The sequence below is a fragment of the Tribolium madens genome, unplaced genomic scaffold (assembly GCF_015345945.1).
Source record: "Tribolium madens isolate multiple individuals breed KSU strain unplaced genomic scaffold, Tmad_KSU_1.1 Scaffold_11;HRSCAF=98;Tcas5.2_LG3b, whole genome shotgun sequence".
Classification (NCBI taxonomy): Eukaryota; Metazoa; Arthropoda; class Insecta; order Coleoptera; family Tenebrionidae; genus Tribolium; species Tribolium madens.
Window position 1 is genome coordinate 3,251,981 of NW_025400975.1, and position 18,776 is coordinate 3,270,756.

General features: G+C 32.6%; 1 protein-coding gene across 4 annotated transcripts; it reads left to right on the forward strand.

The window, feature by feature from the left end:
• The first annotated feature begins 757 nt into the window (after window positions 1-757).
• LOC123006139 (protein argonaute-2) lies at window positions 758-18,665 on the forward strand. Of its 4 annotated transcripts, none has more exons than XM_044400383.1 (13): window positions 758-949; window positions 4,591-4,751; window positions 9,382-9,456; window positions 10,825-11,060; window positions 11,110-11,554; window positions 11,610-11,832; window positions 11,887-12,117; window positions 12,169-12,361; window positions 12,578-12,711; window positions 14,039-14,223; window positions 14,281-14,966; window positions 15,021-15,220; window positions 16,977-18,665. In XM_044400383.1, exons 2-13 carry the CDS (start codon window positions 4,598-4,600, stop codon window positions 17,083-17,085), a joined length of 2,871 nt encoding a protein of 956 aa, XP_044256318.1. In that variant the 5' UTR covers window positions 758-949; window positions 4,591-4,597; the 3' UTR covers window positions 17,086-18,665. The 4 variants fall into 4 exon arrangements, with proteins under 4 accessions (XP_044256318.1, XP_044256330.1, XP_044256338.1 ...); XM_044400395.1 differs by having other exon boundaries at window positions 12,169-12,349; XM_044400403.1 differs by lacking the exon at window positions 9,382-9,456.
• Window positions 18,666-18,776: the final 111 nt, after the last annotated feature.

Genomic DNA, 18,776 nt, shown 5'->3' on the forward strand with positions numbered 1-18,776 from the left:
ATTCATCGGGAGAGTGAAGGGGGCCCAAGACTTGGGGGGCCAATGATGGCCGTCCAGGGCTGGTGAAACAGCGTTGCGTTTATTGCACCACGTGCTGAAAGGGCGCCGGCGAGGTTTACCGTTGCGTACCGGTTTCCCGCCAGCGCACTGAGGTAATTGGGAAATTGATGTTTTCCTTTGTTTTTACCACAGCCCACTTTGCGCAAAAGTCTGGCCATGATTTTGTGTTTAATTAAGTGTTTGCATCACTTAATTACGTAACATCACAAAAAATACTACCTTGTAAAATGGTCCCACTTGACAAGTTTGACATTTTGAGGTGGACCACAAATTTTCAATCTTGAAAATTCAAAATGTCAAATAGGCTGTGATTTTGAAATTAAGTTGGCAACATTGAATAATGTATACTTCAGCCATTTCTATCACTTCATGTTTTTTCTGTATGAAATGTGGTTCTACATTTGTCATTAGAGTCCATTTGTAACGTAGACTCTTCTTTTATACAGAAAGCAAAAGTTTGTGACCTATTTTACATAAAAAAACCGCAGTTGCGGCGTTGCCAGTGTAAAGGTAGTCGGCCAAAGTCTGTTGGCAGCACTGAATTATCGTTTCTGCTTCATAGTCAATGTTGCCACCTGAATTTCGATGCATGCCATTTGATCACAGAAATAAAAGTGCGTCTCCGCCGCCCCCTCTCGAATTTGTATTTTCACACGTTACGCAACCGAAAACCCTTTCGGTGTGTGCGCATGCGTAGTCCGCGTCCTCCTAAAATCGAGACATCCATGTATCCAAAACAAGTGCTATCGTGACAAAAGAACCGAAAAACGTAGTGAAATTAACGAGTTTTATGTAATGTCAAAGCCGGAAACCGTGTTCTCGTGTAGTTTGGTCACCTTTTCGACATGTTTCAGCCAGTGTCACCCCGAGATTAGGACAATCAGACGAGGTAAATACGTAGAAATCAGTTTGGCGTAAATGCGGTGTTGTCTTGTGTTGTACAGCCGGCGTGGCCTTGAAACCGTATTTTCAAGATCTCTGTTGGCCTAGGCCAGGGCCTACTGTTTCACTTTCAAAACGGGCTATTTTCGGACTTTCCCAATCGAGTCGTCGACGACTTGCACTTGTTTCCTTTCTTCCTAATGCGTAATCACAATTGCCGTGCATTGGCTTTTCCGATGATAACAACGTTGTTTTGTTTTATTACGCCGTAACATTTTTGAGTGGTGGTGAAAGTCGTACAGGTGGACCAAAAGTGCGCTCCCCGATTTTACTTTCTTTTCTTCGTTCCGTCTCTGTTTTTATGAGGAGGGCCCAAGCGAGGGTGACTCGATCCGGTGGATTTATTCGAGAGTGCGGGGTTGGCGGTGGAACGGGAGCCGACTTGATTACTTCGTTTTTAGGGGTTTCTCTTTTGTTTTAATCGGACGCGGACGCTTTATCTTATCAGTATGACGTGCGTTTTATTCGATTGCAGTGGAAATTGATTATTTCAAGTGACTTGTGTGTGGGTTTGATCAAAAGTGCACTGAAAAACTAACAAAGAACTGAAATGTAATCATAACACCTGTTGGTTAGACAAGGCACTCCATTCAGGTAAATAAACACAGGGTTCCGATGGCTTTTAAAACCAGAATTTCGTTGTAAAAAGCCGAAAGATTAAATAAATTACCATTGCATAATGTCGTAAACAAAACTACTTTGAATTTCTTTACAAAACAATAAAGAGGCTACTGTTGGAGTCATTAATTTTTGTTTAGTGGTGACTGGATGCGGTCATGATTTTTTTTTATTAAATTAAATTTTCATAACATTATCACTAATTAATTACTCGTGTCATTTTCTTCGAAAGATTTTTATTTTAATACACACCTCATTTCCATTTATGAAGTTCAAATTGCGATGATATCTATCAAATTACATATATTTATACAAACGATTACCACACACCTGGGTGATTCACCTTCAAATCAGCTCATTTTAAATGTAATTTAATTTAATAATTATTAAACTGTAAGAATCATTTAATTTAAGAAACAAATTTAATATTTCTTTCAACTATGTGCAAATAGTCTAATAAATTGTCAAGGAATATCTCAGTGGCTGTAAACTATTTTTATCTATACGGTGATTCAAAAGGATCCGACAATTTTTCATTTGCCGAAAATATAAATATTTAAAGATTTAAGGCTCAAATTGGCAACGCCGCGGTACATTTTGAACCACCTTGTGTCTGCACTCATTAATTTTAAACGTTTGTTACTATAGAAACAAATAAATTTTTGATGTACTGTTGCCAACTTTACCCTTTTAGAACATTTTTATTTGCAATCTTGAGAGTAATTTCTAAAAACCACCCGAGTGATGATCGTACATCACGCTGTAAATTGTTTTGCATGGGTTTAAAAAAACTCAAGAATGCTTTGACAAATATTTTTCATGTCTATGATTAATTCATTTATCCACTTGTCAAAATGACAGATAACTCATTAACGGACGATACATACGACGACATACATACAGGGTGAATATAAAGAATGGAACCAAGCATTTGGCTCCAGAAAATAATAATTAATATAAATTAAAGTAATATAAAAAATATGATCGTATTTTCAGAACGAAATTTTGTTTTGTTTTTGAGTTATTCGATTTTTTTTTGTCAAAATTTTTTTTTTTTAAAGTTAAATATAAAGCAGATAGTTGTAATCCTTAGAGTATAGCTTTTATGAGAAAAATGATTTTATAGTGGGTTGCCATTTAAAAAAAATATTTTTTGTTGTAGAACTCAAAAACAAAAGGAAATTTCGAAAAATTTTATTCTTGTTAAATCATCACATTTTTATAGTACTTTATCACTCATCAATTAGTTTTTTCAAAAAATAAATAGTTTAAGCAAAAAACGTTTGGTTCCATACTTTTTATTCACCTGGTATACGTTCGCCTACTGCGAGTTTTTTTTTTCAATGAACACACGTTACAAACAGCCGTGAAAAACAAACCTTATCAGTAGTTGAAATGTTTCAACGTTTGTTTAAATAAGAGGCAATTATCATATTAATGTATGTACATCAAGTGGGTTGTAGAGGAAATGCATCTTTAATTTAAAGCCAGATTCACACAAAATGTGTCATTAATGTCATTCTGGACAAATTTAATCACATTAATAATGACAAAATTCTTTATATTTGCTACTCTATACTAATTACGTTGTTAATTTTAATTATTTTTCGCTACCCGGGGTACATATTTATAAGGGTGGGCCGAAAAATCTCATTTTTTTATTCCCAAATTGTAATAGCGCGGAAAAATTGCCAATTATACATATAGACAAAAAAGAAAAAAAAAATATCAAAATCGGTTGACATCTTCCGGTCGCGCATAGGCCCTAAAGTTTGTCAAAATATGAAAAAAACTAATTTTTTTAATTTTTTTAATTAGATGTTTTCTAAAACCCAACTTTCTTATTGTTAAAAAAAGTATGTTAAAGATATAACCGGAAGATATCTGATCTAAACCAAATTAAAACACAATGTTTTTAGGCTCTATTTGAATACGTTACAAACTATTACATTACGAAAACATCTAATTAAGAATTTTAAAAAAATAAGTTTTTTTCATATTTTGTCAAACTTTAAGACCTGTGCGCGACCGGAAGATGTCAACTGATTTTGATGATTTTTTTTTTTTTTTTTTGATATATAATTCGCAACTTTTCCGCGCTATTACAACTTCGAAATAAAAAAATTAGTTTTTTCGGCCCACCCTAATATTTATTTGAAAAAATTATTTTTAGGGAAGATTGAGGTTAGGATTATTTGAATTTTCGCATGGTTGCACCTTCAAATGATCCGTTTCAACGATTACTTTGATGCACATTAATATGAAAACGAGTATACGTGTTTTCTTTATTTGCTAAGCAACCCGTATTTTAAGCCAATCATATCGCATTATTTTAAATTTGTGAAACCAATGTTATTATAGCTTGCATATTTTTGTATTGTTTACTCACTTTGAAAAAATTATTGGTGTTGCCAAATTAATTTTTCACTCATAGGTCACTTTGGATGTTTTTTATTAAATACATTTTTTGCTTTATCTTTTAATGTTAGAAGTAATTTGTCTAAAAGGTTTAAAAAAAATGCAATCATGAAATTGCTGTCATTTGTCAAATATGTAAATGAAATAGTTATTTTGTTCATGTTGTAATATTTTAAAGATTGGTTTTATGGGCCATTTTTTATTTAATTCCGATTAAAATAGACAATATTCAAGTGAGAAAGGTTTTTTGCCACTCGCCCTGTACATATTTATATTTCTTTTAAGATAAAAATAATATTTTTTCGAAATTATGCTTTTTTGTTTACGCCATTTATTGATTTTGCATTTTAAAGTTTAAAGCCATTTTGTCAATTTTGATTGAAAATTTAATTTGAGGTCACGAGAAAGCGGTCTCGAGACACAATACGAAAGAAACCGGATGGTGAAAAGGGCGCAGGTGTGGCACTCTTGTGAAACAACAATAAACATGTCTCGAAATGTGATTGTATTGTATGTATATAAATTTGATGTTTTTTTTTTTGTTTTTTTCAGAATAAACATGTCTGCTGGTACGGAACTGAAGAATATGCAGCCAGGTATACCCCAGCTGCTACCTGATCTCACAACTTTAAGTCTCATCGGACACAGATCTCAAGTGAATAATCATTTGTCGCATCACACGACCATGCAACAACAGCAACAACAACCCAATGGTGATTATTACCTATAATTTTATTGCGGAATTCCTGAAAAAACATTATGTTTGATGAAATGAACAGAAAATTAACCGAAACACCAGAATATTAATTCTCTCACAGAATTGTGTGACAAAAAGTGATTTTTTAATTTGCATTTATCACTTTTAAAATGCATTCGCTAGAATCTCTATTACAAATTTTCAAAAATATCAATAATTGCGTTTTTTAACAAAAAAAAACTCGAAATTTTGCTATTGTCTTTTTACTTTTACAGGTTTTTTTTAAAACTATACTTTCAATTTTCGAGTCAAAGTGACCTGTGAGTTTGAAATTAAGGTGGTAACACTGAATTATTATTAATGGTTAAATTGAGTCAGGTGATGGAAATGGATGATGAATGACAATTGGCTATAAAAAGTGACGTTTGAATATGACACTTAATGTTGCCAACTTAATTTCTAGTCATAGGCTACTTTGTTGTACATTTTGCATGTACATTATGCAACTAACAATACAAGGCATTCTCGCTTAATTATTGATGTTGTATAACAGAATTTTTTTAAATATCAACTTGTAAACTTATTATAAACTACTAGGTGAGTCTTATAAAAATAAAATACATGTGACATGTAATTTAAATGGAGAATGTACTGTGTGTTGCGTTTTATTTTTGTAAGGCTTGTAATTTACGTGAGTCACCTGGTATACAATGATTTGCATAAAAATTTTGCCACTGTGTTAAAAATTTATTTATTCAGATGGCAGGTGTTGTTTTTTAATTATTAATTAATACGCTTTTTAATGTTATTTTTCTCGATGTATCCAACTGAAATTTTACATTGAATGAAAATTTGTTTTTTAATTGCTTTACTTAGAATCTTTTGCTATCTTAAAATTGTTCTCGCAACGGTTTGATAACGTTATATTTTCAACATTAATGTTTATGCTGTACTCACACGCTTGTAGATTATCCACAAGCGTAAATATTGATTTTATAACGTAACTTCCAAACAATACTTTGGACAGGTTAAAATTTTAGATAATTTCAATTTTTGCTACATGTTTTTATTTTATGTTTATAAACCTGAACGCGTATATAAATAATTGTCAGTTTAGAGGACGTCACTACTGTTTAACAAACATAATAAAAAAAAACTTAATCTGAGTAAAGTAAAACCCAAAGTTGTAAAACCGTGACTAATGTCTCGTGATTCATCTCAGGAAATGAAATTGATTTCCGCAAACAGTCATCAATTGCCCATTATCTTTTACGTGCGCTGTAAATTCAGCGAATTGGTGTGTCATAAACCGATCAATATTCGAAATTGGCGCCGTTTATCGTCGTCTCTATGCCAACCTCCGAATCGACCAATGGCGTGCGTTTGCGCCTTCCACTCATCCGTGGAGCTTTCGTGTGATGACGTCACATCGAACAATTGCAAATGTCCGCCTATCTTTGTAACTAGATAGACACTTTTTCGAATAGTGGTGTGTTAGTGGTGTGCTTGTGTGTTTATATTATATTTAAAACATGTATCCTGGACCTGGAGGCCGTAAGTTTCAATTTTCTACAAATTCCCCGATCGATTGTACGGTGGGCGAGCGTCCGACGTTGTTTTTGTTTGGTTGGGAAAAGCTCGTTTTTCACCTGGTGTTTTTCGCGTTTTTCCTTCGAGTTAATCGAATTTGTGACGATGACGACGTGGAGACGACCCGAGGACAACCCGGCGACGTTTTACCTTTAAATTACGTTTAAATGACTTAACCTAAGAATGCGTCGACGGAAATAAGGTCATCTCGTTTTTCACCAAATGGAACGTTTCGGGGGCCCCATTTTTATGCGTAATTGCGTCTTTGCGCTTAAAACCACGCGAAAGAAATGGTTTAGTAGCAATGCGGGGCCCCTCTGCGATTATTGACACGCAGTTGTCATCCGTTTCTTTGTTTATCGTTTTGTTTGTTGTCGAGGGGGTTTTTGATATTTTTTGGGGGGTTTTTGGGATTTGTGGTGGATGGTTTGTGGCTAATCAATGATGCATCGAGGATGGTCGACATCAAGTGCATTTTCGTTCATTGACCCCGAAGTCTGGGTCTCAACACGACTGGCCTTATTGATTTAGTCCGGTCCTGGACTGGTTTTAACCGACGACAGGGTTGGTTTTGCTCGATTGGTGACCCAAAGTACACGTTATCACTGTTGATTACATAAAATCGAAGACATTGAACGGTTTCAGGAATATTTGGTTTTGTGTTGACAGAATGACAAGAATATTTCCCACGATGATTAGTCAAAAAATGTAATTTGCAATTCAATCAAAAAAAATTATGTTTACCAATTTCGAGTTATTTATTTTATAATTTAAGGCATTTAAATACCTATTTATTACATCAACAGATGGCGCTGTGTTAATTATAAAAATAGCAAATTTTATAGAATATTATTTATTTATTCGAGTTTATAACGATTTCTTTATTTTATTTTTAGATTTGTTTATATAAACTGATCCTGTTGGGTATATTCAGAGTCACATGACCTTTGCCCCTAATTCTTTTAGAGATTTTACATTGATTGTTTAGTAATTCTATTTATTCCAGTCACGTGCATTTTATTTATGAATGAAGTCTTTATGTAATTTTATTAAATTTTATGCAAATCTTTGCTTATTTAATATTTTCACCTTGATACTGCACTTGAGAGATATTTTGGGCTAAAATTATTTTGTTAATTTAAATCATTTTAACAGTTTACAATGTTAAAAAAATTATAGAGTTTTTAGTAAGCGTAGAAATACGTTTTATCCGCAAACGTCACAAAAGCGACCACTTTTACAACTAAATGTCACAAGTAAAAGTTTTACTTTTCAGCCATGGAGTAAAAATTCTGTTTTTGCTCCTAAGCATTTTTACTTTTATCATGATATTATTGAACATTTACCAATGTTGTTTCTTTATTGCCTCTCCAGAAATTGCTGAAACAGCAAGTTTGGAATTTTGTATTTTTACCTTCATTCATAAATTTTTGTGAATTATAACTTACAAGTAATAGTTTGACAAATTTAATTTTTTCACAACGTAAATTTAAAATGGTAGGTTGCTACTACGAGTTGCTATAAACAGTCTAAAAATTTAAATAAAAAATTTTAGAAAATAAAAATAGATACATAATTATTTTTTATTAATCGTTTAATATGTTATTGTTTTACATAAAATGCAGTTTAAAATAGAGAAAGCTTATTTCGTACAAAAATTATGTTACTCAATTTTATTTTGAAAAACAATTTATTCAAAAGCAATACATTAAACTAATAATGCTTTTTTAGTCAAGCTCATCTCATTAGTGCATAATTTTCTCTAAGAATGGTTTATTAAATTGTTTATTTAAAAAACTCAACATTTTTTTTAAGTTTATTGTTTTAAAATTACCTAAAAATAATTTTGTAACAAAAGCAAAAAAAATTAAATTATTTTGCGTTTTTTTTCTGCATAAATTGAATTAAACATTAGTTAAATTAATAAACACAAATTCTGATACTGACGCCGGATGTGTGTTTATAAGCGTTATGATTTCATTACTTGCAAAGCTTGATTATTTTGTTCATTTACTTCTCTTTACTCTCGACCTAAATACGTTTGCGGATAAAATAGTATATGTTATTCGCAATAAAAGTGAGTTCATAATGATATGGCTCATCTGAATTATTTGCCTCACTACGTTCGGCGACATAAAGTTTAAACATTAATATGCTATTGTCTACTCGACTGGTGTTGTAAGTTTGTTTGTTTATAAAGAAAATAATAGTGATGGTTTTAATTCAAATTTCAAGAATTTTTTTGCAAAAAAAATTGCAAGTTGCATTCGGTTTAAAACTGATGCTGTCATTTCCTACGAAACACAATACGCTTTTCTACATATGACAAATGTATTTCAGTTTACTTCTGTGTAGGTGAAAATAGGCTAACGTAAAATTTTATTCTAATTTATATTTCTGAAATTACAATTCTTAAGCCTTTATGACTGGAATTAGCATTTCAGGACTGAGGTAAAAGTCTTACGAATTCTTGGCAAAAGAGAAATTTTTCTATGTATTATGACACCATGTGGTCTAATGGACAAAGGCACATAAAGATTAAAATTCTCTATTGCCAAGAAATAATGTTTACTTCGTGTACATTTGGCTTTTCAAGTGGATTTTCTACTTGAATTAAAATAAACCGAAAACAGTTTTATTTCTGTTTTGATGCCTTGTGCTTCAAACTTAATTGCAAAATAAGTGGAAATGAGTCGCTGCACACCCACATTTTTGTGGAAGGGGCAGACTTAATTACCATACCACCGGTCTGTCTACCTGCATCCCTCCTATTGGTTCCACCCTCTTAGAAACCATCCCTTTAGAACATTCGGTCAGTTGCGTGTTGTTCACGTTCAACAAACTATTTCCCAAGTTTTCTATTTGTTTTTTTTTTTACATATTTATTGATTAATTTGATTATTGAGTTGACTGAAAATGTCTTTCGTCCAATTGGGTTCGTTATTATTAGTTTATTTTTGATTAATTTTTATTAACATTTTTGGTTTTCTTATTTAATTAGTCTTAAATTTAGTATTGTTTATTTTGCAATTTTCGTAAGCAAAGCTTTTTTTCAGAGTCGTGGCAGACCAGCCCGCCTCATCAAAGTGCTAGTCCCCCGCCACAAACCGCATTTGCTGATCCACTCTCAGGTAAAATTGCATTTTATTTTCATTTCGACATTATCATTGGTGCTTTTCCGGAATTTTTTTTTCGGGATGACTTTTTTTGTTTGTTTGAGTTAAATTGAACAAATCAACGACTCAATGAAAACAACCAAATTCGGTAATGGGGGTATAAAAAGGTAGTTTTAAGTTTTTAGCATTTTTCGAAATTTTTCTTCCACTTTCACATTTTTTTTTTTCGTTTTATTAGCTTTATCTCGATGAGAGATGATTGCATAATCGTTGATATAACAGATTATCTATTTTTAATCAGTGCAGTTTTTATTTCAAGCTGAAAACTACTCAATAATGACCTTGATTATCGCACAAAGTATACACTGTTGATTTTTAAACCATAAATTACACATTTTACGCAATGGTAGAAATGTTTTTGTATAGTACTCGTGTAAATCACAACTTTGCGTTTTTCACTATAGTCGATTAAAAAAAAGTTACCGTGTTCTTATCACATGGTTTAAAATACACCAATGAGATTGTAGCAACTTCATTTAATAATGTACTATACGTGTATGGTTAATTTTTAATTTTTTAATATAAAAAACACAAGAATGTTTAATTTTTATCAGTGTGGAAAATTAAAGATATTAAATAATATTTGCTTTATGTTTTGTTGTTGTTTCATTATCGAAGGTGGGGTGTGTAAAACACACACCCATTGTACTTTAAGTAAAGTAAAGTAAAATCCGAAAGCAGATCCAATTAAATTTTAATTTTAGATTTAATTTTTTTGACCAACTTCAGTAATACAATTCATTTAACTAACAAAAATGCTAACAACAGTTTTTGTATTGTGTTAAATACGTATTTTTTAAGTTTACATTTTTGTTTTTTTTGCTTGTTTCTTCTACTGAGCAATCACATAGTATGACCATTAAAAAAAAATCAATGAAAAAATATAAAACAAGATTGAAAATCCTTATTTCATCAAAGTACGATAAAAAATACTGAAGTTAAGATTGGACTATTATTTATTCTTAATGGTAAGTACGTTAGTTTTCTTCTTTAATTTAAAACTACATCTTACTTGTTTGTAATTTATAAAATTTTAAATTTCTTAAATACCTACGTCATATCTACCAAAAGAGCAAGGATTTTTATTATCTTTTTTGTATCTTTTTTTTTAAGTCGTTTGATAAAGAAGACTTGTTCAGTTTTGTACCATTTGTATGTTTGTGAGCGTTTGTATCGTTTCATAATCGTGACAATTTTGTTATTCGTTTTTGACCATGTCTTTACCTCTTCCTGACATAATCCAGGGCGTGTTAAAGGTGTTAGACGATATCGATACACCGATTAAAGTTTTTTCGAGTGTAAGAAATGGATGTGTTGTTCCAGCAACCGCTCCTGGAACCACTAGCACCGCCGTGGCCGTCGTGGGGGCGACGAGCGCGGCTCTCGCCACCGTGCCACCCACGACAGATCCACCGGTCTTCCAATGTCCCCGTCGGCCGAATTTGGGCCGCGAAGGCCGTCCCATTGGCTTGAAAGCCAACCATTTCCAAGTGACGATGCCAAGAGGTTTCGTTCATCATTACGACGTGAGCATACAGCCCGACAAATGTCCCAGAAAGGTTGAAATCAATAAATAAATCATTCGATTTTTTTTAAAGTTGGTTTTAGGTTAATCGGGAAATTATCGAGACTATGGTACACGCATATGGGAAGATTTTCGGTAATTTGAAGCCGGTTTTTGATGGTAGAAACAATTTGTATACGCGAGATCCTCTACCGATTGGAAATTCACGCGAAGAGTTGGAGGTGACGTTACCGGGTGAAGGCAAAGACAGGCTGTTTAGGGTGACAATAAAATGGGTGGCACAAGTGTCGCTCTATGGGCTCGAAGAGGCACTTGAAGGTAGGACGAGACAGATTCCGTATGAGGCTATTTTAGCACTTGACGTCGTCATGAGACATTTGCCATCGATGAGTTACACACCAGTCGGGAGAAGCTTCTTCAGCAGTCCAGAAGGATATTATCATCCTTTAGGAGGTGGTAGAGAAGTGTGGTTTGGTTTTCACCAATCGGTGAGGCCGAGCCAATGGAAAATGATGTTGAATATTGACGGTACGTTTTACAATTTTCATCATTGTTTTTTTTTGGCTTAATTTTTGTGTTTCAGTATCTGCAACTGCTTTCTACAAAGCTCAACCGGTAATCGAATTTATGTGCGAAGTATTAGACATTCGAGATATCAACGAACAGAGAAAACCGCTAACGGATAGTCAACGTGTCAAATTTACTAAAGAAATAAAAGGATTAAAAATCGAAATAACGCATTGTGGCACTATGAGGCGGAAATATAGAGTGTGCAATGTGACGAGAAGACCGGCTCAAATGCAATCGTACGTTTTCTAGTTAGAAATTAAAATTTTTATTGGTTTGTTTTTATGTTTTAGTTTCCCTCTTCAATTGGACAATGGACAGACCGTAGAGTGTACCGTAGCAAAGTATTTCCTCGACAAGTACAAAATGAAACTAAGATATCCCCATTTACCGTGCCTCCAGGTTGGCCAGGAACACAAACACACCTATTTGCCGTTAGAAGTCTGCAACATTGTAGCTGGCCAACGATGCATCAAGAAACTAACGGATATGCAAACATCTACTATGATAAAAGCCACAGCAAGGTGATAACAACCAATTTTGGTTATATTTTATTGTTTTATTTTGTGGTGTAGATCAGCACCGGACAGAGAACGTGAAATAAACAATTTGGTAAGAAGAGCTGATTTTAACAACGACCCCTACGTGCAAGAATTCGGCTTGACAATCAGTAACAACATGATGGAGGTTCGCGGTAGGGTTCTCCCACCTCCAAAACTCCAATACGGTGGTCGGGTGGCTTCCCTCAGCGGACAGGTGGGCTGGCACGTTAGTTTCAAGTTGTATTACTATTATTATTTTAATCATAACAATTCGCTTATTTGTAGATTGATGTTTTTGTTGCTTTAAAGCATGTTTTACGTGATTTGAATTTGTGTTAGCATCGTGTGTGTTGTCTAAATTTCACATTCAATTTGGCTTTTTGTTTATTTAACGTATTAAAATTGAAACGTCTGGAATTAATGGTTTTGTGTTTTTGTTTAGAGCAAACAGCAAGCGATGCCTAATCAGGGCGTTTGGGACATGCGAGGCAAACAATTCTTTACAGGGGTGGAAATCAGAGTGTGGGCTATCGCATGTTTTGCTCCACAGCGGACCGTTAGGGAAGACGCTTTAAGGTATGCATACATACAATGCCGGCCAAAAGTGAAGAAACAATTGAAATTTTTATTTATTTTTCTTATAAATATGAGAACGAAAACGATTTACTTCTACGTTACATAATTTTTTATAAGCTTTTTGGTCAATTGGATAAGGTTTTTACATACAGTGAACTTTTTACTTTTTTGCTAAGGACAAAAGTAAAGAAACATTTTCGTTTTACCTAGTGCAAAGCATTTAATTACAACGTCGGTGCAAAACAGTTCCTATAAAAAGTGTTTTTTTTAAAGAGTTGTAATGAACAAAAACACGATTAAACTCGTCACACCAAAGTTTTATTTCAAACGCAATGTGTTTTAACCACAAAGTGGTCATCCTAAGGGTGAGGGTTTAATCGTGTTTTTGTTCATCGTTTCGATACCAAGAGGATCCAATAAGAAGTGATTATGCCTAAATGTAAACAACAGTCTCAAGACTTGAGAAAACTAATTGTAGACAAATTTGAGGCTGGTGAGAAACAAATTGACATTGCAAATGAATTTAAATCGCTGTCTTGTGTCAAAAAGAATTGCCTTATTTAAAAAAAAGAGAAACTTTAGATTTAATCCTAAATACAGAAAAGGGGCTTTGAAGCATGGTGGTGGCAGCGCCATGTTTTGGGGTTGTTTTTCCGGTCACAGAGTAGGGTCCTACTCCTCTATGTTATTGATATATAATAATGGACAGATTTCTTTATCTTCGTATTTTAAGAGAAGAAATGCTTGCTTTTGGTGAAGATAATAAGTAGGCAGTTGAGTTGGACTTTTCAACACGATAATGACCCCAAACATACAACCAAAATTGCAAAAGAATGTATTTTAAAGGAACAAATACTTGTAATGAAATGCCCTATTGAAAATCTTTGGTACCATATTGGTCGTCAATTAAGAGAAGAAAACAGTCGAGGTTTCAATTCAAAAGAAGAATTAATCGAAGTCGTAAAAATAACGTGGAGAAACGTAAGCTTAGAATATATTAATAAATTAATCAACTCCGTGCCGAAAATATGCGCTGAGGTAATTAAACAAAGGATTTTTAACCCATTATTAAACTGTAACATTTAAATGTAATTATGAATTTGTTGTTTCTTTACTTTTGTCCTTTCAAAAATTAAATATATTTTTTATTCAACAACTGTTTAATACTTACTAAATTCTGTAAAATATAGTATTTAAGAATGACTCAACAAATTACATGCAATAAATTATATTGAATTATTTAATGTTCAAAATATTTCTTTACTCTTGGCCGAGTGTAGTTATTTAGTGAAAAAAATAATACATTTTTTTGTTTTATTATTTTTAGGAATTTCACCCAGCAGCTACAAAAAATCTCAAACGATGCAGGCATGCCAATAATCGGACAACCATGTTTTTGTAAATACGCGACAGGTCCGGACCAAGTGGAGCCAATGTTCCGGTACCTGAAATCGACTTTCCAGTCATTGCAACTCGTCGTCGTTGTATTGCCTGGAAAGACTCCTGTCTATGGTAAATAATGTTAAAATTTTATTTGTTTCTTTGTAAAATAATAAATGTTTGTTTTAGCTGAAGTTAAAAGGGTAGGCGACACAGTATTAGGGATGGCCACCCAATGTGTTCAAGCAAAAAATGTAAACAAAACATCACCACAGACACTGTCAAATCTATGCCTCAAAATAAACGTTAAATTAGGAGGTATCAACAGCATTCTTGTGCCATCGATCAGACCAAAGATATTTAACGAACCTGTTATATTCCTGGGTGCTGATGTCACTCATCCTCCAGCTGGTGACAATAAGAAGCCTTCAATAGCAGCTGTTGTTGGTTCAATGGATGCTCATCCGTCACGTTACGCCGCCACTGTTCGTGTCCAACAGCACCGACAAGAGATCATCCAAGAGTTGAGCTCAATGGTTCGGGAACTTTTGATAATGTTTTACAAATCGACCGGTGGTTATAAACCACATCGTATCATTTTGTACAGAGATGGAGTGTCCGAAGGGCAATTTCTTCAATTATTACAACACGAATTAACAGCGATACGTGAAGCTTGTATCAAGTTGGAGAGTGATTATAAGCCGGGAATTACGTTTATTGTGGTACAGAAAAGACATCACACGAGATTGTTTTGTGCTGATAAGAAGGAACAAAGCGGGAAAAGTGGGAATATACCGGCGGGCACTACAGTCGATGTTGGGATTACGCATCCTACGGAATTTGATTTTTATTTGTGCAGTCATCAGGGTATACAGGTAAAATGTAACACTTTTTTTGATTGTGAGAAATTAATTTTTTTTTTTATTTAGGGTACATCAAGACCGTCACATTATCATGTCCTGTGGGATGATTCCCATTTAGATTCGGATGAACTTCAGTGTTTGACTTATCAATTATGTCACACTTATGTGCGTTGTACTCGATCTGTTTCTATACCAGCGCCGGCTTATTACGCCCATTTGGTAGCTTTCCGAGCAAGATATCATTTAGTAGAAAAGGAGCATGACAGGTCGGTAACGAATAAAACATACTTTTTTGTTCAATTCTGTTGTTATAAGTGAAGAAACATTTAAAATTTTATCTTTAAACCGATTTTTTCGTTTTGTAATGAAGGTCGCTACATTACCGGCCAAAATAGATGCCATAATGTTAGTGTTTTTTTTATCTCATTTTAGTTGTTTTTATTACACAAATAATGATAAATTTAATAAATCGAAATGTTGGTAAAAAGTTCTTTTACTTTGATGTTTTAATTATATTCGAAAGACCGACAAATGATTGGATAATTTTGTTTATTTTTTTTTAATTGTTATTTTATGAAGATGGAGAATTGATCTTGATTTAGATAATCTCAAAAATACAGAATTAATTATTATTATTATTTTGTTTTGTAGGTATTTAAATAATAATTATTATGTAATATTGACATAAGTCATAGTAAACACTAATGGGATCACAAAAAATTAACATGTGTAGCATGAACTCAAATTTTTGATAAAGCATGATTTTTTTTCTAAATTTTAATATTTACTCAATGAGATAAAACACGAATAATAATTGTTTATTTTTATGAACTAGTAATCTAGTTTTAAATAAATACAACGCATTATTTACGTAATAAGATTATCAAAATCTAATATTAAACACTAATTAATTATTGAATGCAGACCATTCAAAATTAAAAAGAAAGAAAACAATTCATTAATAATTATTTATCTTTTTTTTTTTTTTTGAAATATATAGTATTAAAAAATATTTAATAATTTTAATAAAAATATTTTGTTCACAACTATTTCACTACACTTGTGTTACTTCAACTAAATTGAAACGTCAATTTCTTTAATATCAAAAATCGAGCTAAAAATTATACTTTGATGATTACAAAACTTGTGCTCTGTTCATTTTCAAAATTTTTTCTTCATGAATAATATCCATCATTATACAGGGTGTGTCAGAACTCGCGTCCCAGAGAAAAATTTCAGGTAAGATAAGATACCAGGAACATGAAAAAACGTTTAAAAAATTCTCTGTCAAAAAATTTTGACATTTATTTTTTGATATTTGTTATTTTTATATGTCTATTTAATGATAGTGTTGATCTTGCATATGGTTTTTACAATTATTTAGTAAGGGTACAAAAATTTTGCCAATAAAAGCCACAAATAACGTTAAACATAGTTACAACAATTTAGAATACAGGTTCCTTGTTTTCACTTCTAATAGCCTGTAGCAAAAAAAACTTGTAAAACTATTTTTCCAACAGAAATAAATAGAGTCAAAGTGCAAAATTTGAACTCTCATAATTTCGAAATTTTTATAGATTGAATTTTTTTAACATTTTTTCCATGTTCCTTTACATGTCATTTTTCTCTGGGGCGCGAGTTCTGGCGCACTCTGTATGCACGAAACAACTTAGTGAGTATGAATATCAAGAGTTTTGTCTATTAAAATAAATTATTTAAACTTTGTTTATACATTCTCATATTTAATTCCTATTGTGTAAGAATTTAAATAACAAAAACGTTTTGTTCTGTCCGTGTTTAAATAAAATTGAATTCCTATACAACAATGCTAATAAATTAAAATGTTAACTTCTACTTTCTGTAAAATGAGCGTCAAGGGCATAGCCTTATTTAATTAGTTTTGCAATTGTTTTTTACCGATTTCTCTGCTTTCAAAGTTGCACTAAATGAGTTGAAATAGTGACGTTATAATAAAAACAAAGGAGTTTAATACAACAAAAATTGAATAAATGTTTGTTTCAGTGGTGAAGGTTCGCACCAGTCGGGTTCTTCCGAAGACCGAACACCCGGAGCCATGGCGAGGGCTATAACGGTGCACGCCGACACCAAGAAGGTGATGTATTTCGCTTAGTGCATCATCCCTGGAATATGATGGGATGGAGGAAGTGTTTGTGTACGGAAAATTTGTCTTTTTCTTTTTATTATCGGATTTTCCAACGGGTTGTATTCAAGTCACTAATTTATACAACACGTAAGTCATAATTTAATGGAATTAGACATTGAAAAACTCAAAATAAACTAAAACAAAATTCCAATTAGTGAAATAATTAGCATATTTTAATTAAAATAAACACCGTATCTTCCCATGTCCTTTTGTTAAAAATAATAAACAAGAAAACGCCACCTCAAAGGTCGTTGAGTACAGGAAGTATATTGAAGCGGTGTTTTCTTTCTCTTTTTATTATTTTACTGATTGGTATTTTGCTGATATCAAAATCATGCCTCAGATATTTTTTTGAAGTTTTTGTTGTTCCGTCTTATATTGCCCTCCTCCTCCCTTCTTTTACAAATCAAAAGACGCTTTGTAAGAATTATATTGAAAAAAGAACCTTTAAGTTTTTTAAGATTGAAACACAAATCCATTATTGAAGGATCTCATTATTAAATTATGACTTGCTGTTTTATTTAGTAACGAATGTTAGTTGCGACAGTACAGCATCTATTTTTATTAAGCATATTTAAAAAATTGAGCACTTGACGGTTAATTATCTTGTTTGTTATCCTTTTCTAGATTAAGGATGATATAATTTATTTGATGCCAATAAAAGTGACACGAATAAAAATACAATTAATTGTATACTTAAGGGCCGACACGATGAATAATCTAATGTACTTTTGTGATATTCCCACACACACAGTAGAAAAATTTAAGTAAGGTGTAACATCGCTTTTGTTATATTTGTTTTAATTCTTATTTTAAAATTTATCGTATTTGTATTTTGCTTCTTTTAATAATGTAAGTACGGTTTATGTAACAGCAGCGGCTAGGTTTTTAATAATAATTCAACACGGCGCATATCAATCATTTATTTGATAAATAGAAAGCGAATTCTGTTATTATTAAGTGTATTAAAATTATCGTGTAGCTGTTTCCATTGTTTCGAATTTCTAGTTCTTTTTTATCTTCCACTAGACTGTTTGGAGAAAAACTTTTCAAAGATGTATATTTATGGTAGGGTTTTGTTTCGCATTTTCCTGTCCTTTGTATTTTATTACAATAAATTATTTACGAATAGTTTTATTTTGTATTTTCTGTTACGAATCTAATTCGAATCATCATGTAGACGTCTCCTTGCAATGAAATTAATTTTCTTCAAATTAGAAGTTGAAATATAAGCACAAATACATGTACCTAATATAAGTAGTTTTTTGGTTTAGTAGATTTACTTAATTGACTTGAGTAAGTCTGCTAGACCCTTTCCAATTTAAGTTCCAGTTTGGGTTCATTATTGTGAAATACAAGTGGTCCAAAATAGCTTATTTTTGTCGTGTGAGGTAGCAGTTAATCGAGTAACGGCAGCAGTGTTGTTGACCTTTTTTGGACCATACTGTACATTATGAAAATTGAATGTTGGTTACTGTGTTATTCTTATTTTATGTACTGACCTCGATCATCTTCAAGAAGATACATAATAAAGTTTAAAGCAAGTTTTTCGTTGTTTCCCTCAACTAATCCCTTTTGACTAGATTCGATTGGTGGAAAAAATCGCTGCCATTGGACGAGTGTGGGGGCCCCGCCTTCGTCACCACCCCATGTGACCC